Raw genomic sequence first — 24,367 nt, 5'->3', positions numbered from 1 at the left:
GTCTGTACTATGCCTATACTTGCCTATACCAACTGTGATCGACAAGGCATTCCTAGTCGATCACCGAATATTTCTCTCAAACAATAAAGCCTTGCGTTCCTATTTTTCATCTCGTGCTGCTGGCAGATGGTGTACCCGATTCAGCTGCCCTGCGCGCCGGGTTGGCGACGTGTTCAAATTTTGAACCATTTCATGTGTCTGAAGCTGCAAACTCTGCCTTCCCAGGGGGGCCTACCGCTGGCCAATCGGATGGCTCAGATTGCCGGGTCTGCAGTAACGTAGCAGGCATAAAAGAAAGTTACAGCAAAGTTGATACTGTGAGCTTTTAAAACCCTGACTAGAGAGAGACGGTCAACAAATACAGCAAAATGGTGGTTTTATGAGGGAGTTCATGTGTAAGTTCTTACTCAGCACTGTCAACACTTTTTGTATTCCACACTTTGTATTCCACACTTTTATAAGCCATACAATGCAGGTTCTTCCTGCTTGCGCTACAACAAGCACTGCAGCTGTACATTTTTTTATTATTTATTTTTTAAATGGTCAGAACAACAATGTATTCGCAGGGCAATTCAAGCAAAGCCAATATGAGGTGATAATGTATTGGGCCTATAGCTTACTGCACAAACCTCATTGCTACAGCACTGTTTTTAATTGGTTAATGTTGCATATGATTACTCTTGACTCAGAAAAGGTTGGTGACCACTGGTCTAACTGTAGGTATTCGCTGATGATGTATGTACAGCACAGTGGTTAGTAGCTATAATGATGATGTATGTACAGCACAGTGGTTAGTAGCTATAATGATGATGTATGTACAGCACAGTGGTTAGTAGCTATAATGATGATGTATGTACAGCACAGTGGTTAGTAGCTATAATAATGATGATGTATGTACAGCACAGTGGTTAGTAGCTATAATGATGATGTATGTAGAGCACAGTGGTTAGTAGCTATAATGATGATGTATGTACAGCACAGTGGTTAGTAGCTATAATGATGATGTATGTACAGCACAGTGGTTAGTAGCTATAATAATGATGATGTATGTACAGCACAGTGGTTAGTAGCTATAATAATGATGATGTATGTACAGCACAGTGGTTAGTAGCTATAATGATGATGTATGTACAGCACAGTGGTTAGTAGCAATAATGATGATGTATGTACAGCACAGTGGTTAGTAGCTATAATGATGATGTATGTACAGCACAGTGGTTAGTAGCTATAATGATGATGTATGTACAGCAGTGGTTAGTAGCTATAATGATGATGTATGTACAGCACAGTGGTTAGTAGCTATAATGATGATGTATGTACAGCACAGTGGTTAGTAGCTATAATGATGATGTATGTACAGCAGTGGTTAGTAGCTATAATAATGATGTATGTACAGCACAGTGGTTAGTAGCTATAATGATGATGTATGTATAGCACAGTGGTTAGTAGCTATAATGATGATGTATGTATAGCACAGTGGTTAGTAGCTATAATGATGATGTATGTATAGCACAGTGGTTAGTAGCTATAATAATGATGATGTATGTAAAGCTTTGGTTAGTAGCTATAATAATGATGTATGTACAGCACAGTGGTTAGTAGCTATAATGATGTATGTACAGCACAGTGGTTAGTAGCTATAATGATGATGATGTATTTACAGCACAGTGGTTAGTAGCTATAATGATGATGATGTATGTACAGCACAGTGGTTAGTAGCTATAATGATGATGATGTATGTACAGCACAGTGGTTAGTAGCTATAATGATGATGATGATGTATGTACAGCACAGTGGTTAGTAGCTATAATGATGATGATGATGTATGTACAGCACAGTGGTTAGTAGGTATAATAATGATGATGTATGTATAGCACAGTGGTTAGTAGCTATAATGATGATGTATGTACAGCACAGTGGTTAGTAGCTATAATGATGATGTATGTACAGCACAATGGTTAGTAGCTATAATGATGATGTATGTACAGCACAGTGGTTAGTAGCTATAATAATGATGATGTATGTACAGCACAGTGGTTAGTAGCTATAATGATGTATGTATAGCACAGTGGTTAGTAGCTATAATGATGATGTATGTATAGCACAGTGGTTAGTAGCTAAAATGATGATGTATGTACAGCACAGTGGTTAGTACCTATAATGATGATGTATGTACAGCACAGTGGTTAGTAGCTATAATAATGATGATGTATGTATAGCACAGTGGTTAGTAGCTATAATAATAATGATGTATGTATAGCACAGTGGTTAGTAGCTATAATAATAATGATGTATGTATAGCACAGTGGTTAGTAGCTATAATGATGATGTATGTATAGCACAGTGGTTAGTAGCTATAATGATGATGTATGTATAGCACAGTGGTTAGTAGCTATAATAATGATGATGTATGTACAGCACAGTGGTTAGTAGCTATAATGATGATGTATGTATAGCACAGTGGTTAGTAGCTATAATGATGATGTATGTATAGCACAGTGGTTAGTAGCTATAATAATGATGATGTATGTACAGCACAGTGGTTAGTAGCTATAATAATAATGATGATGTATGTATAGCACAGTGGTTAGTAGCTATAATAATAATGATGTATGTATAGCACAGTGGTTAGTAGCTATAATAATAATGATGTATGTATAGCACAGTGGTTAGTAGCTATAATGATGATGTATGTATAGCACAGTGGTTAGTAGCTATAATAATGATGATGTATGTACAGCACAGTGGTTAGTAGCTATAATGATGATGTATGTATAGCACAGTGGTTAGTAGCTATAATGATGATGTATGTATAGCACAGTGGTTAGTAGCTATAATAATGATGATGTATGTACAGCACAGTGGTTAGTAGCTATAATAATGATGATGTATGTACAGCACAGTGGTTAGTAGCTATAATAATGATGATGTATGTACAGCACAGTGGTTAGTAGCTATAATGATGATGTATGTACAGCACAGTGGTTAGTAGCTATAATGATGATGTATGTACAGCACAGTGGTTAGTAGCTATAATGATGATGTATGTATAGGACAGTGGTTAGTAGCTATAATGATGATGTATGTATAGCACAGTGGTTAGTAGCTATAATAATGATGATGTATGTACAGCAGTGGTTAGTAGCTATAATAATGATGTATGTACAGCACAGTAGTTAGTAGCTATAATGATGATGTATGTATAGCACAGTGGTTAGTAGCTATAATGATGTATGTACAGCACAGTGGTTAGTAGCTATAATGATGATGATGTATTTACAGCAAAGTGGTTAGTAGCTATAATGATGATGATGTATGTACAGCACAGTGGTTAGTAGCTATAATGATGATGTATGTACAGCACAGTGGTTAGTAGCTATAATAATGATGATGTATGTATAGCACAGTGGTTAGTAGCTATAATGATGATGTATGTACAGCACAGTGGTTAGTAGCTATAATGATGATGTATGTACAGCACAGTGGTTAGTACCTATAATGATGATGTATGTACAGCACAGTGGTTAGTAGCTATAATAATGATGATGTATGTACAGCACAGTGGTTAGTAGCTATAATGATGATGTATGTATAGCACAGTGGTTAGTAGCTATAATGATGATGTATGTATAGCACAGTGGTTAGTAGCTAAAATGATGATGTATGTACAGCACAGTGGTTAGTAGCTATAATGATGATGTATGTATAGCACAGTGGTTAGTAGCTATAATGATGATGTATGTATAGCACAGTGGTTAGTAGCTATAATAATGATGATGTATGTACAGCACAGTGGTTAGTAGCTATAATGATGATGTATGTATAGCACAGTGGTTAGTAGCTATAATGATGATGTATGTATAGCACAGTGGTTAGTAGCTATAATGATGATGTATGTATAGCACAGTGGTTAGTAGCTATAATAATGATGATGTATGTACAGCACAGTGGTTAGTAGCTATAATAATGATGATGTATGTACAGCACAGTGGTTAGTAGCTATAATAATGATGATGTATGTATAGCACAGTGGTTAGTAGCTATAATAATGATGATGTATGTATAGCACAGTGGTTAGTAGCTATAATAATGATGATGTATGTATAGCACAGTGGTTAGTAGCTATAATAATGATGATGTATGTATAGCACAGTGGTTAGTAGCTATAATAATGATGATGTATGTACAGCACAGTGGTTAGTAGCTATAATAATGATGATGTATGTATAGCACAGTGGTTAGTAGCTATAATAATGATGATGTATGTACAGCACAGTGGTTAGTAGCTATAATAATGATGATGTATGTACAGCACAGTGGTTAGTAGCTATAATAATGATGATGTATGTATAGCACAGTGGTTCGTAGCTATAATAATGATGATGTATGTACAGCACAGTGGTTAGTAGCTATAATAATGATGATGTATGTACAGCACAGTGGTTAGTAGCTATAATAATGATGATGTATGTATAGCACAGTGGTTAGTAGCTATAATAATGATGATGTATGTATAGCACAGTGGTTAGTAGCTATAATAATGATGATGTATGTATAGCACAGTGGTTAGTAGCTATAATAATGATGATGTATGTACAGCACAGTGGTTAGTAGCTATAATAATGATGATGTATGTACAGCACAGTGGTTAGTAGCTATATTAATGATGTATGTATAGCACAGTGGTTAGTAGCTATAATGATGATGTATGTATAGCACAGTGGTTAGTAGCTATAATGATGTATGTACAGCACAGTGGTTAGTAGCTATAATGATGATGATGTATGTACAGCACAGTGGTTAGTAGCTATAATGATGATGTATGTATAGCACAGTGGTTAGTTGCTATAATGATGATGTATGTATAGCACAGTGGTTAGTAGCTATGAAGATGATGTATGTATAGCACAGTGGTTAGTAGCTGTAATAATGATGATGTATGTACAGCACAGTGGTTAGTAGCTATAATAATGATGATGTATGTACAGCACAGTGGTTAGTAGCTATAATAATGATGATGTATGTATAGCACAGTGGTTAGTAGCTATAATAATGATGATGTATGTACAGCACAGTGGTTAGTAGCTATAATAATGATGATGTATGTATAACACAGTGGTTAGTAGCTATAATAATGATGATGTATGTATAGCACAGTGGTTAGTAGCTATAATAATGATGATGTATGTACAGCACAGTGGTTAGTAGCTATAATAATGATGATGTATGTACAGCACAGTGGTTAGTAGCTATAATAATGATGTATGTATAGCACAGTGGTTAGTAGCTATAATGATGATGTATGTATAGCACAGTGGTTAGTAGCTATAATGATGATGTATGTATAGCACAGTGGTTAGTAGCTATAATGATGTATGTACAGCACAGTGGTTAGTAGCTATAATGATGATGATGTATGTACAGCACAGTGGTTAGTAGCTATAATGATGATGATGATGTTTGTACAGCACAGTGGTTAGTAGCTATAATGATGATGTATGTACAGCACAGTGGTTAGTAGCTATAATAATGATTATGTATGTATAGCACAGTGGTTAGTAGCTATAATAATAATGATGTATGTATAGCACAGTGGTTAGTAGCTATAATAATTGGTTAGTAGCTATAATAATGATGATGTATGTACAGCACAGTGGTTAGTAGCTATAATAATGATGATGTATGTATAGCACAGTGGTTAGTAGCTATAATAATGATGATGTATGTACAGCACAGTGGTTAGTAGCTATAATAATGATGATGTATGTATAACACAGTGGTTAGTAGCTATAATAATGATGATGTATGTATAGCACAGTGGTTAGTAGCTATAATAATGATGATGTATGTACAGCACAGTGGTTAGTAGCTATAATAATGATGATGTATGTACAGCACAGTGGTTAGTAGCTATAATAATGATGTATGTATAGCACAGTGGTTAGTAGCTATAATGATGATGTATGTATAGCACAGTGGTTAGTAGCTATAATGATGTATGTACAGCACAGTGGTTAGTAGCTATAATGATGATGATGTATGTACAGCACAGTGGTTAGTAGCTATAATGATGATGATGATGTTTGTACAGCACAGTGGTTAGTAGCTATAATGATGATGTATGTACAGCACAGTGGTTAGTACCTATAATGATGATGTATGTACAGCACAGTGGTTAGTAGCTATAATGATGATGTATGTATAGCACAGTGGTTAGTAGCTATAATGATGATGTATGTATAGCACAGTGGTTAGTAGCTATAATAATGATGATGTATGTACAGCACAGTGGTTAGTAGCTATAATGATGATGTATGTATAGCACAGTGGTTAGTTGCTATAATGATGATGTATGTATAGCACAGTGGTTAGTAGCTATAAAGATGATGTATGTATAGCACAGTGGTTAGTAGCTATAATAATGATGATGTATGTACAGCACAGTGGTTAGTAGCTATAATAATGATGATGTATGTACAGCACAGTGGTTAGTAGCTATAATAATGATGATCTATGTATAGCACAGTGGTTAGTAGCTATAATAATGATGATGTATGTATAGCACAGTGGTTAGTAGCTATAATAATGATGATGTATGTATAGCACAGTGGTTAGTAGCTATAATAATGATGATGTATGTACAGCACAGTGGTTAGTAGCTATAATAATGATGATCTATGTACAGCACAGTGGTTAGTAGCTATAATAATGATGATGTATGTATAGCACAGTGGTTAGTAGCTATAATAATGATGATGTATGTATAGCACAGTGGTTAGTAGCTATAATAATGATGATGTATGTACAGCACAGTGGTTAGTAGCTATAATAATGATGATGTATGTATAGCACAGTGGTTAGTAGCTATAATGATGATGTATGTATAGCACAGTGGTTAGTAGCTATAATGATGATGTATGTACAGCACAGTGGTTAGTAGCTATAATGATGATGTATGTACAGTACAGTGGTTAGTAGCTATAACGATGATGATGTATGTACAGCACAGTGGTTAGTAGCTATAATGATGATGTATGTATAGCACAGTGGTTAGTAGCTATAATGATGATGTATGTATAGCACAGTGGTTAGTAGCTATAATGATGATGTATGTACAGCACAGTGGTTAGTAGCTATAATGATGATGCATGTATAGCACAGTGGTTAGTAGCTATAATAATGATGTATGTACAGCACAGTGGTTAGTAGCTATAATGATGATGTATGTACAGCACATTGGTTAGTAGCTATAATAATGATTATGTATGTACAGCACAGTGGTTAGTAGCTATAATAATGATGTATGTACAGCACAGTGGTTAGTAGCTATAATAATGATTATGTATGTACAGCACAGTGGTTAGTAGCTATAATAATGATGATGTATGTACAGCACTGTGGTTAGTAGCTATAATAATGATTATGTATGTACAGCACAGTGGTTAGTAGCTATAATAATGATGATGTATGTACAGCACAGTGGTTAGCAGCTATAATAATGATGATGTATGTACAGCACAGTGGTTAGCAGCTATAATAATGATGATGTATGTACAGCACAGTGGTTAGTAGCTATAATAATGATTATGTATGTACAGCACAGTGGTTAGTAGCTATAATAATGATGATGTATGTACAGCACAGTGGTTAGCAGCTATAATAAAGATTATGTATGTACAGCACAGTGGTTAGTAGCTATAATAATGATTATGTATGTACAGCACAGTGGTTAGTAGCTATAATAATGATTATGTATGTATAGCACAGTGGTTAGTAGCTATAATGATGATGTATGTATAGCACAGTGGTTAGTAGCTATAATAATGATTATGTATGTACAGCACAGTGGTTAGTAGCTATAATAATGATGATGTATGTACAGCACAGTGGTTAGTAGCTATAATAATGATTATGTATGTACAGCACAGTGGTTAGTAGCTATAATAATGATGATGTATGTACAGCACAGTGGTTAGTAGCTATAATAATGATGATGTATGTACAGCACAGTGGTTAGTAGCTATAATAATGATGATGTATGTACAGCACAGTGGTTAGTAGCTATAATAATGATTATGTATGTACAGCACAGTGGTTAGCAGCTATAATGATGGATCATGGTGGGTTGGGGGATTTCCCACAGCGTAAGTCTTGAATACAGTAGGCCTACTGTTTTTAGTCTGTTTTTCAATTAGGGTGCCTCCATAGAAATAGAGCTGCTGAAGGTGTGTGTGTGTGTGTGTGTGTGTGTGTGTGTGTGTGTGTGTGTGTGTGTGTGTGTGTGTGTGTGTGTGTGTGTGTGTGTGTGTGTGTGTGTGTGTGTGTGTGTGTGGGTGTGTGTGTGTGTGTGTGTGTGTGTGTGTGTGTGTGTGTGTTTATGTATTAGTCTGCACACATGTTAGGTTGTTTGTGTGTGTGTGTGTGTGTGATTCACTACTCTGGCAGTCTCTCCTCCCGGCAATGGAAAGTGAGGAAAGAGGTAGGGGGAGATTGGGAGGGGTTGATGGGACAAGAGGTCAGTCTGGTCCACTCCCAGCCAGCCGTCTGACTCTCTGGCCTCTTTTCCAACTGAGATTCCTCAGTCAGGAGTCTGTTCACTGGACACTCATTAACTCTAGCTCCAGGCTCTGGCCTGTTTCCCCTCTGTGTCCCTGGTTGTGTCAAGTGTTTTCCCTGAACTCAATAATTTGATGCCGCCACACAACAATAAAAAAGGAACATAAAAATATTTCTGCCAAGATTCACTTTGAAGATGCTAGAACTGTCCACATTTACTTTTCCTCTGTCAACAAGACTAGTAAAGAACAGCAAAATCGGACAACCCCATAGTAGAATGGCTTTAATCGGAGGTGCATTCGAGTTGCGGGTGTCACGGAGAGAAACCTGCATTCTGATTATCAGTCAATGCCCAACATTTCTTAATGTAATTGCACGCATGGCACCATTAAAGGCAATTCCAACTAGAGTTTGTAGCATGGTTTAGGAACACCTGCACACCAAAACTCTTAACGGGGAAATGGTGTCTTGAAAGGGAAATTACATACATACTTTGTAATTGAAACAGTTTTTCTCTGTTGAATAATAATTCATGCTTCTTCAAAATAATTTTAAATATTAATAACAATTTAGGATGTTGTGTCAAATGTAAAGTTGTTCTCTAAAAGTCTGACTTTAAAAACTCAATTTTCTTTTTTTTTTTTTTTGTTGAATCATTTTGGAGTAGAATGTCCTTTTAAAAAGTCACCAGAACGGTACTTCTCAGTCCTTGTACAGAAGTAACCCCTATCCCCCCCAACTTTTTTCTGTGACCTTTGCCACCACTGCTTTTCTAGGGGAAACAAGTCGTGGTGGGGAAGTGAGAGAACTAACAGAGACTGTGGGAGAATCTTAATTGCATACTCCTCTCGTCGCCTCCTTCTCAAAACCCATCGGAGGAGAAGATCAGAGGGGAGGGACCTCTGGCCTGTGTTTTGAGAAGGAGGTGAGGAGAGAGGATTGCCTGGCTACTCACACTCCTTGCTCCGGCCATACCCTATGCCACGCCCACAGACGTTAGTTTCTTCTCTGCAATGAGTCTGGATCGGAGTACCTGTCCAACCCTTCAGCGACTGCGAACACATTTCGGGCCTTCTAATTGGTTCAGAAACCAATAGGTTGAGCTAGAACACACATGGGTTAAGCGGCTGTTTGAAAATTAGTTACTGGCTTTGATGCTCAGATTGGTTAGACCAGTGGTCACCAACCTTTTTTGAGTCAAGATCACTTTCTGAGTCAAAATGCAAGCCGAGATCTACAGCCAGGATTGTTATCAGTAACATGACTTAAAAAACATAAGCATATGCAACATTAGCCAATTAAAAACAGTACTGTAGCAATGAGGTTTGTGCAGTAGGCTTACTAGGCTATAGGTCCAATACATTATCACCGCATATTAGCTTTGCTTGAATTGCCCTGCCAAATCATTGTTGTTTGGACATTTTTTCAATGCTATTTCAACATTTGAGGTAGGCTATATGATCACACCGGTAATCGACCCATTGTTGTATTACTTGTGAGGCACAGCTGAGTGAACATACATTTAAATAATGTGCTTTTTATTCGAATTGTACTGGGCTGATGGTGCCTGCATCTGATGGTCAGTCTCAGTGGAGGGAGAGAGCAGCAGACTGAGGGTCCACCTCTCAATGTCCCTCCGCTGACATTGACCAAAAAGGGACACCGTCTTCCAGCTGATGGCAAAACTCAAGTCGCACTGCATTATTTCTGCCTCATGCACAAATTCATGTTGTTACTCCTATGAACAGAGAAAGTAAAATATAGACCCAAGCTGCAAATAATAACGCAAGCCTATCGATACTTTCCTACTCATTCATTACAGCTACATGCTGGTTGTAGCGCGAGTGGAAGTTGCAAGAATTGTGCATTTTATGGCTTATAAAAAGTGTTGACAGTGCTGAGTAAGAACTTAAAGCATGAACTCACTCATAAAAACAGCAGCTCTTTGCTGTATTTGTTGACAGTCTCTCTCTAGTCATTGTTTTAAAAGCTTTGAAATCTCACAGTATCATCTTCGCTGTAGCTTTTTTTTAATGTCCGCTACGTTACAGTGAGCCGTTCAGTTGGCCAGCGGTAGACCTATATAGTGCACTTGATTTGCTCTCCGGGGCCACGAGATGGCAGAGTTTGTACCTTCAGACACATAAAATGGTTCAAAATGGGAACACTTCGCCTACTCGGCACGCAGGGCAGCTGAATCGAGTGCACCTACCGCCAACAGTACAAGAAGAATTTAAAAAAAATGAACGCAATGCTTAATTGTGTTTTCTGTGAAATGTTTGGTGATCGACTAGGAATGCCTTGGAAATCGTCAAGTCGATCGGTGACCACTGGGTTAGACGATCCGATCGCTGATGACTTTGTTTTGTAAAATGCTTCTCCGCCCCTCGTCACCACAAACAATGATCAATGGAGTGATTGCAGTCTGACTAGAGACAGGAGAAGGGATGTGAGGAGTGATTGCAGTCTGACTAGAGACAGGAGAAGGGATGTGAGGAGTGATTGCAGTCTGACTAGAGACAGGAGAAGGGATGTGAGGAGTGATTGCAGTCTGACTAGAGACAGGAGAAGGGATGTGAGGAGTGATTGCAGTCTGACTAGAGACAGGAGAAGGGATGTGAGGAGTGATTGCAGTCTGACTAGAGACAGGAGAAGGGACGTGAGGAGTGATTGCAGTCTGACTAGAGACAGGAGAAGGGATGTGAGGAGTGATTGCAGTCTGACTAGAGACAGGAGAAGGGACGTGAGGAGTGATTGCAGTCTGACTAGAGACAGGAGAAGGGATGTGAGGAGTGATTGCAGTCTGACTAGAGACAGGAGAAGGGACGTGAGGAGTGATTGCAGTCTGACTAGAGACAGGAGAAGGGACGTGAGGAGTGATTGCAGTCTGACTAGAGACAGGAGAAGGGACGTGAGGAGTGATTGCAGTCTGACTAGAGACAGGAGAAGGGACGTGAGGAGTGATTGCAGTCTGACTAGAGACAGGAGAAGGGATGTGAGGAGTGATTGCAGTCTGACTAGAGACAGGAGAAGGGACGTGAGGAGTATGCAATTGAGATTCTCCCTGAGTGTACTACTTGGGGAGCCATACCTGTTGCGGCATTCAAACACGTACACACAGTGTGAGATATGCACTTGATTCTCCTGGAATGTCATAACCCTAGTCTCCAGTAATTCTTCCTCATCAGTTTAAGTAAAGTTGTCTTCCCTCTTGCCTAACCATGACCAGGTCAATTGATTTTTATATCAATGAGACTACCTGGATAAATAAAGGTTAAATAAAAATTATGCTGACATTTTCTTTCACTGTCTGTCACTATGAAAGAGTGCATGAAGTACATTTTGCTTCAGTTTATTTATGTACAGTTGATAAGCACTTCTCTCTCTCCCTCCTCCTCATCTCTCCCTCTCTCAGTCCTAAACCCAAGCCAGAAGTCATGGTACGCTCCCCTCCCGTCATGTCTCCCTCTGGTGGTGCCATGGACTCCAAACTGCCCAATCAGAGCAAACCAGGAAGCGGCGGCAGCCAACTTCAGGCTTCGCCCTGCGACCTCAAGACAGTGGGTGCTAAGGGCTCCCAGCAGGGGGGTGTTTTGGGGACGGGTCCAGGGGGCATGGGGGGGCTGAAAAACGGCCAGGGCCTGACCTCTGGGGGACAGGGGTCAAAGGTGAAGGTAAAAAGAGAGAGGAGCACCTCGGTGGAGTCCTACAACGAGCAGCAGCCAGACACAGTTACGCCCACCAGCGACGACAAGGGTGACTATTACACTGCACTCCAAATAGTATTCAGCTCAAATATGTCAAGTTGAGTACCGGGAAATGTAGTGGTATGAAGTAGTGTACTATTTACTGATGACATCCTACTTTCTAAACTTGCATTTCCATGAAGATAAAGTGCTTATATATTTCTGAGTCTCTGACACAATAGCTGTTGATGTTAGTGGGCATGTTACGTATACATTCTGTGTGAACATGTGTTGTGGCTGTGGAAACAGCAGCAGGCCCCTGAAAGCGTGTCATTATGGTCACGCACTCTGCCCTTGATCCACTGCTGTGTCGGTCTCTCCTCTCCTCCTGGGAGTCTGGTGCACAGGACTGCACTTAGAGAAGGGAGGGGAGAGGGGAAAGTGTGTTTGTGTGTGCTATTGACATGGAGAGCCCAGCTCTAACTCTGGTCTGTAGAAACGCACACACATGTAAACACAGCTAGACACACACTGACTGTGTGTGTGTGTGTGTGTGTGTGTGTGTGTGTGTGTGTGTGTGTGTGTGTGTGTGTGTGTGTGTGTGTGTGTGTGTGTGTGTGTGTGTGTGTGTGTGTGTGTGTGTGTGTGTGTGTGTGTGTGTGACAGACAGTAACAGGGTGAAGAGGATGTGTGTGGCTGAGAGGAGGCAGCCCTACAGTGGAGCTGACTGGTGCTCTGGAGGAGAGAGTGATGAGGACGACAAAGGATTCTTCAGTAAGTGTGTGTGTGACTTTGTGTATGTGTTTGTGTGTCTGTCGGTCATCCCCATTTCCACCTGCTACTGAAAACTACAGTACCGATGATCCTCTCTGTCCCTCCCCAGACTGTAACTCCAGTGACGTGAAGCCCCAGGACTCCAACTCCCATCCTCCCTCCAACGCCGGACTCAGCCGCTCTTCCACGCCCTCCCACAATCCACTAGGAGGCCAGGGCGCAGCGTCGGAGTCGGCGGGTGGTCAGAAGGCTGGGTCTAAAGTGGTTTATGTCTTCACTACAGAGATGGCCAACAAGTAAGGCAGATCACAGCGAATGAATGTAAATTACACTGCAAAAATATATTTTTCAAGATATTTGATCTTAATTGCCGTATTAATCGTCATATGAAGGTAAAATATCTTGAAATAAGATAAATTACTTGAATTGAGCCTTTTTAGATTAAAATAAGCAAAATTATCTGCCATTGACAGTAGGTCATTTAGCTTGGTACGAAAAAACAAGTTTAATTATCACTCAATATAAGATATTTAGGCGTGCATAGATTTAACTTTTTGCTAAATGTTCTCCACTCAATGGGCTTTATTCGGTGTGTTTTGTGAGTGTGACTGTGCTTTGCTGGTGACACTATCACACCTCCTCCATGCTTCACGGTAGGAACCACACATGCGGAGATCATCCGTTCACCTACTCTGCGTCTCACAAAGAAACTGCGGTTGGAACCAAAAATCTGTACTCATCAGACCAAGGGACAGATTTCCATCGGTCTAATGTCCATTATTTGTGTTTCTTGACCCAAGCAAGTCTCTTCTTGTTATTGGTGTCCTTTAGTAGTGGTTTCTTTGCAGCAATTCGTCCATGAAAGCCTGATTCACACAGTCTCCTCTGAACAGTTGATGTTGAGATGTGTCTGTTACTTGAACTCTGTGAAGTATTTATTTGGGCTGCAATTTCTGAGGCTGGTAACTCTAATGAACTTATCCTCTGCAGCAGAGGTAACTCTAGGTCTTCCTTTCCTGTGGCAGACCTCATGAGACATTTTCATCGTTGTGCTTGATGGTTTTTGCGACTGCACTTGAAGAAAGTTCTTGAAATGTTCCGTATTGACTGACCTTCATGTCTTAGTAATGATGGACTGTCATTTCTCTTTGCTTATTTGAGCTATTCTTGCCAAATAGGGCTGTCTTCTGTATACCACCTCTACCTTGTCACAACACAACTGATTGGCTCCATCGCATTAAGGAAAGAAATTCCACAAATTAACTTTTAACAAGGCACACCTGTTAATTGAAATGCATTCCAGGTGACTACCTCATGATGCTGGTTGAGAGAATGCCAAGAGTGTGCAAAACTGTCATTTAAAAAAAATATATATTTCACCTTTTATTTAACCAGGTAGGCCAGTTGAGAACAAGTTCTCATTTACAACTGCGATCTGGCCAAGATAAAGCAAAGCAGTGCGACACAAACAACAACACAGAGTTACACATGGAATAAACAAATGTACAGTCAATAACACAATACAAAAAAATGTATATACAGTGTGTGCAAATGAGGTAAGATTAGGGAGGTAAGGCAATAAATAGGCCATAGTGGCGAAATTACAATTTAGCAATTAAACACTGGAGTGATAGATGTGCAGAAGATGAATGTGCAAGTAGAGGTACTGGGGTGCAAAGGAGAAAAAAAACAATATGGGGATGAGGTAGTTGGATGGGCTATTTACAGATGGGCTATGTACAGGTGCAATGATCTGTGAGCTGCTCTGACAGCTGATGCTTAAAGTTTGTGAGGGAGATATGAGCTTCCAGCTTCAGTGATTTTTGCAATTCGTTCTAGTCATTGGCAGCAGAGAACTGGAAGGAAAAAGGTGGCCAACGGAGGAATTGGCTTTGGGGGTGACCAGTGAAATATACCTGCTGGAGCGCGTGGCGCTATGGGTGTGTGCTGCTATGGTGACCAGTGAGCTGAGATAAGGCAGGGCTTTACCTAGCAAAGACTTCTATATGACCTGGAGCCAGTGGATTTGGTGACGAGTATGAAGCGAGGGCCAGTCAACGAGATCATACAGGTCGCAGTGGTGGGTAGTATATGGGGCTTAGGTGACAAAACGGATGGCACTGTGATAGACTGCATTCAATTTGCTGAGTAGAGTGTTGGAGGCTATTTTGTAAATGACATTGCCGAAGTCAAGGATCGGTAGGATAGTCAGTTTTACGAGGGTATGTTTGGCAGCATGAGTGAAGGATACTTCACTGTTGCGAAATAGGAAACCGATTCTAGATTTAATTTTGGATTGGAGATGCTTAATGTGAGTCTGGAAGGAGAGTTTACAGTCTAAACAGACAGCTATGTATTTGTACTTGTCCACATATTCTAAGTCAGAACCGTCCAGAGTAGTGATACTAGACGGGCGGGCAGGTACGGGCAGCGATCGGTTGAAGAGCATGCATTTAGTTTAGCTTGCATTTTAAGAGCAGTTGGAGGCCACGGAAGGAGAGTTGAATGGCATTGAAGCTCGTCTGGAGGTTAGTTAACACTGTGTCCAAAGAAGGGCCAGAAGTATACAGAATGGTGTCGTCTGCGTGGAGGTGGATCAGAGAATCAGCAGCAAGAGCGACATTATTGATGTATACAGAGAAAAGAGTCGGCCCGAGAATTGATCCGTCCGATTTAGACACACTGAACTCTGTCTGAGAAGTAGTTGGTGAACCAGGCGAGGCAGTCATTTGAGAAACCAAGGCTGTTTAGTCTGCCGATAAGAATGTGGTGATTGACAGAGTCAAAAGCTTTGGCCAGGTAGATGAATACGGCTGCACAGTATTGTCTCTTATCGATGGAGGTTATGACATCGTTTAGGACCTTGAGCGTGGCTGAGGTGCACCCATGACCAGCTCAGAAACCAGATTGCATAGCGGAGAAGGTTCGTTGGGATTCGAAATGTTCGGTGATCTGTTTAACTTGGCTTTCGAAGACCTTAGAAAGGCAGGGTAGGATAGATATAGGTCTGTAACAGTTTGGGTCTAGAGTGTCTCCCCCTTTGAAGAGGGGGATGACCGCGGCAGCTTTCCAATCTTTGGGGATCTCAGACGATACGAGAGGTTGAACAGGCTAATAATAGGGGTTGCAACAATTGCGGCAGATAATTTATGAAAGAGAGGGTCCAGATTGTCTAGCCCAGCTGATTTGTAGGGGTCCAGATTTTGCGACTCTATCTGGATTTGTAGAAAAATATTTATTGAAATTCCCAATTATCGTGGATGTATCGGTGGTGACAGTGTTTCCTAGCCTCAGTGCAGTGGGCAGCTGGGAGGAGGTGCTCTTATTCTCCATGGACTTTACAATGTCCCAGAACTTTTTGGAGTTTGTGCTACAGGATGCAAATTTCTGTTTGAAAAAGCTAGGCTTTCCTTTCCTAACTGCCTGTGTGTATTGGTTGCTAACTTCCCTGAAAAGTTGCATATCGCGGGGGCTCTTCAATGCTAATACAGTCCGCCACAGGATGTTTTTGTGCTGGTCAAGGGCAGTCAGGTCTGGAGTGAACCAAGGGCTTTATCTGTTCCTGGTTTAACATTTTTTGAATGGGGCATGCTTATTTAAGATGGTGAGGAAAGCACTTTTAAAGAATAACCAGGCATCCTCTACTGATGGAATGAGGTCAATATCCTTCCAGGATACCCGGGCCAGGTCGATTAGAAAGGCCTGCTTGCTGAAGTGTTTTAGGGAGCGTTTGACAGTGATGAGGGGTGGTCGTTTGACCACAGACCCATTACGGACGTAGGCAATGAGGCAGTGATCGCTGAGATCCTGGTTTAAGACAGCAGGGGTGTATTTAGAGGGCAGGTTGGTCAGGATGATATCTATGAGGGTGCCCATGTTTACGGATTTGGGGTTGTACCTGGTAGGTTCATTGATAATTTGTGTGAGATTGAGGGTATCTAGCTTAGATTGTAGGATGGCCGGGGTGTTAAGCATGTCCCAGTTTAGGTCATCTAACAGTACGAACTCTGAAGATAGATGGGGGGGCAATCAATTCACATTTAGTGTCCAGGGCACAGCTGGGGGCACAAGGTGGTCTATAACAAACGGCAACGGTGAGAGACTTGTTTCTGTAAAGGTGGATTTTTAGAAGAAGAAGCTTGAATTGTTTGGGCACAGACCTGGATAGTATGACAGAACTCTGCAGGCTATCACTGCAGTAGATTGCAACTCCACCCCTTTTGGTAGTTCTATCATGTTGAAAAATGTTATAGTTAGGGATGGATATTTGGTGGCATTCCTAAGCCAGGGTTCAAACACGGCTAGGACATCAGGGTTGGCGGAGTGTGCTAAAGCAGTGAGTAAAACAAACATAGGGAGGAGGCTTCTAATGTTAACATGCATGAAACCAAGGCTTTTACGGTCAACAAATGAGAGCGCCTGTGGAGTAGGAGTAGTCGTCTAGTGCGTTCGGAACAGAGAGTAAAAGGAGCAGGTTTCTGGGCGTGGAAGAATAGATTCAAGGCTAGAGGTCGACCGATTATGATTTTTCAACGCCGATACCGATTATTGAAGGACCAAAAAAGCCGATACCGATTAATCGGCCGGTTGTTTTTATTTATTTGTAATAATGACAATTACAACAATACTGAATGAACACTTATTTTAACTTAATATAATACATCAATAAAATCAATTTAGCCATAAATAAATAATGAAACATGTTCAATTTGGTTTAAATAATGCAAAAACAAAGTGTTGGAGAAGAAAGTAAAAGCGCAATATGTGCCATGTAAGCAAGTTCCTTGCTCAGAACATGAGGTACATATGAAAGCTGGTGGTTCATTTTAACATGAGTCTTCAATATTCCCAGGTAAGAAGTTTTAGGTTGTAGTTATTATAGGAATTATAGGACTATTTACATTTACATTTAAGTCATTTAGCAGACGCTCTTATCCAGAGCGACTTACAAATTGGTGCATTCACCTTATGATATCCAGTGGAACAACCACTTTACAATAGTGCATATAAATCTTTTAAAGGGGGGGGGGGGGGGTTAGAAGGATTACTTTATCCTATCCTAGGTATTCCTTAAAGAGGTGGGGTTTCAGGTGTCTCCAGAAGGTGGTGATTGACTCCGCTGTCCTGGCGTCGTGAGGGAGCTTGTTCCACCATTGGGGTGCCAGAGCAGCGAACAGTTTTGACTGGGCTGAGCGGGAACTGTGCTTCCTCAGAGGTAGGGAGGCGAGCAGGCCAGAGGTGGATGAGCGCAGTGCCCTTGTTTGGGTGTAGGGCCTGATCAGAGCCTGAAGGTACGGAGGTGCCGTTCCCCTCACAGCTCCGTAGGCAAGCACCATGGTCTTGTAGCGGATGCGAGCTTCAACTGGAAGCCAGTGGAGAGAGCGGAGGAGCGGGGTGACGTGAGAGAACTTGGGAAGGTTGAACACCAGACGGGCTGCGGCGTTCTGGATGAGTTGTAGGGGTTTAATGGCACAGGCAGGGAGCCCAGCCAACAGCGAGTTGCAGTAATCCAGACGATTTGTATTTCATATACCTTTGACTATTGGATGTTCTTAAAGGCACTTTAGTATTGCCAGTGTAACAGTATAGCTTCTGTCCCTCTCCTCGCTCCTACCTGGGCTCGAACCAGGAACACATCGACAACAGCCACCCTCGACGCAGCGTTACCCATGCAGAGCAAGGAGAACAACTACTCCAAGTCTCAGAGCGAGTGACGTTTGAAACGCTATTAGCGCGCACCCGCTAACTAGCTAGCCATTTCATATCGGTTACACCAGCCTAATCTTGGGAGTTGATAGGCTTGAAGTCATTAACCGCAATGCTTGAAGTACAGCGAAGGGCTGCTGGCAAAACGCACGAAAGTGCTGTTTGAATGAATGCTTACGAGCCTGCTGCTGCCTACCATCGCTCAGTCAGACTGCTCTATCAAATCATAGACTTAATTAAAACATAATAACACACAGAAATACGAGCCTAAGGTCATTAATATGGTCGAATCTGGAAACTATCATCTCGAAAACAAAACGTTTTTCCTTTCAGTGAAATACGGAAACTTTCCGTATTTTATCTAACGGGTGGCATCCCTAAGTCTAAATATTTCTGTTACATTGCACAACCTTCAATGTTATGTCATAATTACGTAAAATTCTGGCAAATTAGTTCGCATCGAGCCAGGTGGCCCAAACTGTTGCATATACCCTGACTGCGTGCAATGAACGCAAGAGAAGTGACAGAATTTCACCTGGTTAATATTGCCTGCTAACCTGGATTTATTTTAGCTAAATATGCAGGTTTAGAAATGTATACTTCTGTGTATTGATTTTAAGAAAGGCATTGATGTTTATGGTTAGGTACAGTCGTGCAACGATTGTGCTTTTTTGCAAATGCGCTTTTGTTAAATCATCCCTCGTTTGGCGAAGTCGGATGTCTTTGTTAGGAAGAAATAGTCTTTACAGTTCGCAACGTGCCAGGCGGCCCAAACTGCTGCATATTCCCTGACTCTGTTGCAAGAGAAGTGACACATTTTTCCCTAGTTAAAAGAAATTAATGTTAGCAGGCAATATTAACTAAATATGCAGGTTTAAAAATATATATTTGTGTATTGATTTTAAGAAAGGCATTGATGTTTATGGTTGGAGCAACGTGTACCTAAGCGATTATATGCAACGCAGGACAGGCTAGATAAACTAGTAATATCTTTAACCATGTGTAGTTAACTAGTGATTATGATTGATAAGTTTAATGCTAGCTAGCAACTTACCTTGGCTTCTTACTGCAGTCGCGTAACAGGCAGGCTCCTCATGGAGTGCAATGTAAAGCAGGTGGTTAGAGCGTTGGACTAGTTAACTGTAAGGTTGCAAGATTGAATCCCCGAGCTGACAAGGTAAAAATCTGTCGTTCTGCCCCTGAACAAGGCAGTTAACCCACTGTTCCTAGGCCGCCATTGAAAACAAGAATGTGTTCTTAACTGACTTGCCTAGTTAAATAAAGGTGTAAAAAAAAAAGAAGAATCGGCCAAATCGGCGTCCAAAAATACCGATTTCCGATTGTAATGAAAACTTGAAGTCTGCCCTAATTAATTGGCCATTCCGATGAATCGGTCGACCTCTATTCAAGGCATAATGTACAGACATGGGTATGGTAGGATGTGAATACAGTGGAGGTAAACCTAGGTATTGAGTGACGATGAGAGAGGTTTTGTCTCTAGAGACATTTAAACCAGGTGAGGTTACCGCATGTGTGGGAGGTGGAACAAAAGAGCTACGTACGGCATATTGCGCAGGGCTGGAGGCTCTATAGTGAAATAAGACAATCACTAACCAGAACAGCAATGGACAAGGCATATTGACATTTGGGAGAGGCATGTGTAGCCGAGTGATCATGGGGACCAGTGGGTAGCTAGGCGAGCTGGAGCCACGGCGATTCAGACAGCTAGCGGGCCGGGGCTAGCAGGCTAGCAGAAGGGCCTTAGTGGGACGTTGCGACGGAGGAGTCTATTTTAGCCTCCTCGGATGGTTACGTCGGCAGACCAGTCGTGTTGGATTGGCAGGGCTCCTCCGTGTAGGCAGTAAAAGGCTCCAGGCCAATTGGCAAATAGGTATTGTTGCCCAAGAAATTGGCTGATGGACAGTCCGATATGCTCTAGACAAGGCAAAGCGTGGCTACTTTGAAGAATCTCAAATCTAAAATATATTTGGATTTGTGTTATTTCATAGTCTTGATGTCTTAACTATTATTCTACAATGTAGAAAATAGTAAAAATAAAGAAAAACCCTTGAATGAGTAGGTGTGTCCAAACTTTTGACTGGTACTTTATATATACTGTACAAAAATATAAACGCAACAATTAATAAGGCATTGTGACATCAATAAGGGATCGTAGCTTTCACCTGGTCAGTGTGTCATGGAAAGAGCCGATATTCCTAATGTTTTGAACACTCAGTGCACACACACTGTACACACGGAGGGGCCAGAGAATAATAACCAGTGTGCAGAAGCACATCATACTGCACATTTCTCTGAGAAAGTAGAGGAGACATCAAATCCAGAAATATTGCTCTCCTCCGAACATGTGAAAGCCTGCAGCTATGCTTTGTTTTCAGTGTGCTTGCCTGAAAGTGTGTGTGTGTGTGTGTGTGTGTTAGCTCAGATTAACACTGTCCTCTGTAGGGAATAGGAGATGAAAGATGTGGATGTTAATTGGAAAATGTGTGTAAAGTTGTTTGTTTAGTCTGTCAACCTTGGCATTCCCTTCATGCCCTTGTCTAACACTGCCGTCATTCTGCTGGCACACGTGGACACACACCACGCATGCGCACACACACACACACACACACACACACACACACACACACACACACACACACACACCACACACACACACACAGACCGCTGACTGATGTGTGACTGTCTGGTTTCTGATCCTCAGGGCAGCCGATGCTGTTTTAACAGGACACTCAGAAAACATAATCAACTTCCACATGAAAAACATCTCCAACAGCAAGGACAAGACCCCCCTCCCACCCCTGGTAAGAACACACACACACAGTCTTGTATAACTAACCTAGTGGGGACACACAATTCAGTCCCCTTAAATGATATTTTCCCTAAACCTTACCTTAACCCTAAAACCTAACCTTAACCCTAACCCAGCTCCTATTCCAAATTCTAAGCCTAACACTAATTCTAACCTAAACCCTAAACCGCCTAGAAATAGCATTTGACCTTGTGGGGACTAACAAAATGTCCCCAGTTGGTCAAATTTTGGTTTGTTTACTATTCTTGTGGGGACTTAGTTAAACACACACAATGACAAAGGTGATGACCACAGGTCACTTGGCATACAGTCAGCTTTGATAAAGACTTACAAACCCTCACTTACTCAAGCCTCCTTGTTTTTAATTCCCTCTCTCTTTTTTCCTTTCTTCATTTTAGAACAATCAGACAGGACCCCTCCGAGGTGACTCCAAGCCCTCTCAGCAGTCATCTCACCCCTCAGACCAGAACCACCAGACAGTGTCTAAACCTGGCATGACTGATCAAGCTCCACTCCAGCCCCCTCCCCAGGGGATTAAGCCTGGTTCACTCACCCAGGAGGGGGCCTCCTCAGCAGGCATGGACCCCAAGAACATCCCTGGTAATACCATGGGTCCAGGTGACCAGACCCCTGGGTGCCAGCCTCAGTCCGAACAGGGCATGCCCCCTGTGAACCCCCCTCAGCCTGGGGAAGGAGGAGGGCCGGGGTCCATGGGAATGGGTCAGCCTGGTCTGACACCCCAGCAGCAGCAGCAGCAGCAACTGGCCCAGGAGCTTCTCAACATGGAGGCCAACACAGAGGGACTGTCCCAGGAACAGCTTGAGCACCGCCAGCGCTCCCTCCAGACCCTCCGAGACATCCAGCGCATGCTCTTCCCCGACGACCGCGACGCCCCACCGCCACCCGGCCCCCATGGGGGACCCCCACAGCCCCACGACGGCATGCCTGATGTGGGACCCAGGAGGCCGGAGCAGGGCCCTCTCCAGGCCATGATGGCCCAGTCCCAGAGCCTAGGTCCACCAGTGGGGCCAGGAGGGCCCCGACCCCAGGGACCCCCATTCGGCCCCCCGCATGGACACCCCAGAGACATGCCCCCCTTCCCAGATGAGCTGGGTCACATGATAGGTCCTGGGGGGTGTGGAGACGGAGATCACATGACCCCGGAGCAGGTGGCCTGGCTGAAGCTGCAGCAAGAGTTCTACGAGGAGAAGAAGAGGAAACAGGAAATGCATCACCGCCCACTTCCTCCCGACATGATGATGCACCCCCACGGGCCGCGCAGCATGATGAGAGGACCCCCACCGCCCTACCAGATGGGCCCCGGAGAGGTGTGGGGTCCAGGGGGGCCGGGAGGGCCATCAGAGCACTACCAGGAGCGCATTGCCATGGGCCCCAGAGGGATGCCGCCTCACATGCAGAGGATGCCAGGGTTCCCCCAGGGCATGATGAACCCTGATATGGAGGGACCCCCCAGGCCCGGAATGGGCTGGCCTGAAGACATGCCCCCCAGAATGGGGATGGGGGATGGCCGAGGGTTCCCAGGAGGGCCAGAGGGGATGTTCGGAGGTCCAGGGTTGCGGGGAGAGCGCTTCCCCAACCCCCAGTCAGTCCAGGAGGCCATGTTTCACCAGGGCATGGGGGGCGACAAGGGACCGGGCCTTCCTCCACAGATGATGATGGAGATGCAGAGGATGATGGGACACCAAAGAGGCAGCATGGAGCCAGGCAACGGGGGCGGGATGATGTTTCCCAGGATGCCTGGCGAGGGCCCCATGAGCCCCTCCTCCAGACTGGCTGTGATGGGGGGCCGGGACATGGGCCCTGAGTTTGGCATGGGCCCCCATGGGAACCCCCAACTACGAGATGGGCCAATGAATATGAGCCCAGACGAGATAATGAGAATGAGAGGGCCTCCAATGGACAACATGGGGCCCCAGGGGAGGCAGATGCAGGGGTCCCACTTCCCTGACCATCCCCAGCCAGGGGACTTCCCCATGGGGCCCGGACGGCCCTTCCCTGGGGGTCCTGGAATTATGAGGGGGCCTCATGGAGAGCAGCCCTACCGTGGCCTGGAGCACAGGACCACGCCTACGGGGGGCAACGGCCGCCTCAACCACCTTCCCCCCGCCGCCGGAACAGCCCAGGGCCAGAGGGGACGTAAGCCTGCAGAGCTGAACATCCAGTCAGGAGGGGCCAGCTCGCCCAGTCTCAATCCGCTCAAGTCCCCTCCTTTGAGGCAGGTGCAATCCCCCATGATGGGCTCTCCCTCTGGGAACCTCAAGTCCCCACAAACCCCCTCCCAGCTGGCTGGTATGCTCTCCGGCCCTCCGGGACCAAACGGCCCCCCTAACACTGCCAACTCGGCCCCAATGAAGTCCCCTCACTCTTTGATGGGGTCTGCTGGTGCCTCCCCAGTACATATGAGGTCCCCGTCCCTCCCCAACCCTTCTCCAGGGTGGGCATCCTCCCCCAAACCCCCCATGCCCAGCCCAGTACTCCCCCAGCAGCAGGGGGGAAAAACCCCCCTCAGTATGACCTCACCTAACATGATGGGTAACATGGAGCAAGGTACAGTACTTATTTGGCTTTATTCTTGTTTATGTTCTTTCTCCCTCCACCGCTCTCTTTTCTCTCTCGCTCGCTCTCTCGCTAATCAAATTTGATTTGTCACATACTTCGTAAACAACAGGTGTGGACTAACAGTGAAATGCTTACTTACGAGCCCTTCCCAACAATGCAGAGAGAAATAATAGAAAAGTAATAATAATAATAATAATAATAATAATAAATACACATTCAGTAATGATAACTTGGT

General features: G+C 43.0%; 1 protein-coding gene across 6 annotated transcripts in view; it reads left to right on the top strand.

Annotated features, from left to right (window-relative positions):
* LOC106582113 (B-cell CLL/lymphoma 9 protein) overlaps positions 1–24,367 on the top strand; it is a 42,796-nt gene that overhangs the window by 14,761 nt on the left and 3,668 nt on the right. For all 6 annotated transcript variants that reach the window (XR_014382035.1, XM_082967093.1, XM_082967095.1 and 3 more), the window contains 5 exons: positions 11,972–12,312; positions 12,909–13,016; positions 13,126–13,312; positions 21,445–21,544; positions 21,951–24,120. Coding sequence is in view for 5 of the 6 variants with exons in the window: in XM_082967093.1 (XP_082823219.1) it covers positions 11,972–12,312; positions 12,909–13,016; positions 13,126–13,312; positions 21,445–21,544; positions 21,951–24,120 (2,906 nt within the window). In the remaining variant the exon portion in view is untranslated. The remainder of the gene's footprint in view (positions 1–11,971; positions 12,313–12,908; positions 13,017–13,125; positions 13,313–21,444; positions 21,545–21,950; positions 24,121–24,367) is intronic.

This window comes from Salmo salar, chromosome 21, assembly GCF_965601325.2.
Source record: "Salmo salar chromosome 21, fSalSal1, whole genome shotgun sequence".
Classification (NCBI taxonomy): Eukaryota; Metazoa; Chordata; class Actinopteri; order Salmoniformes; family Salmonidae; genus Salmo; species Salmo salar.
Note: the sequence above shows the minus strand (reverse complement) of the source record. Positions and strands in the feature narration are given on the sequence as shown.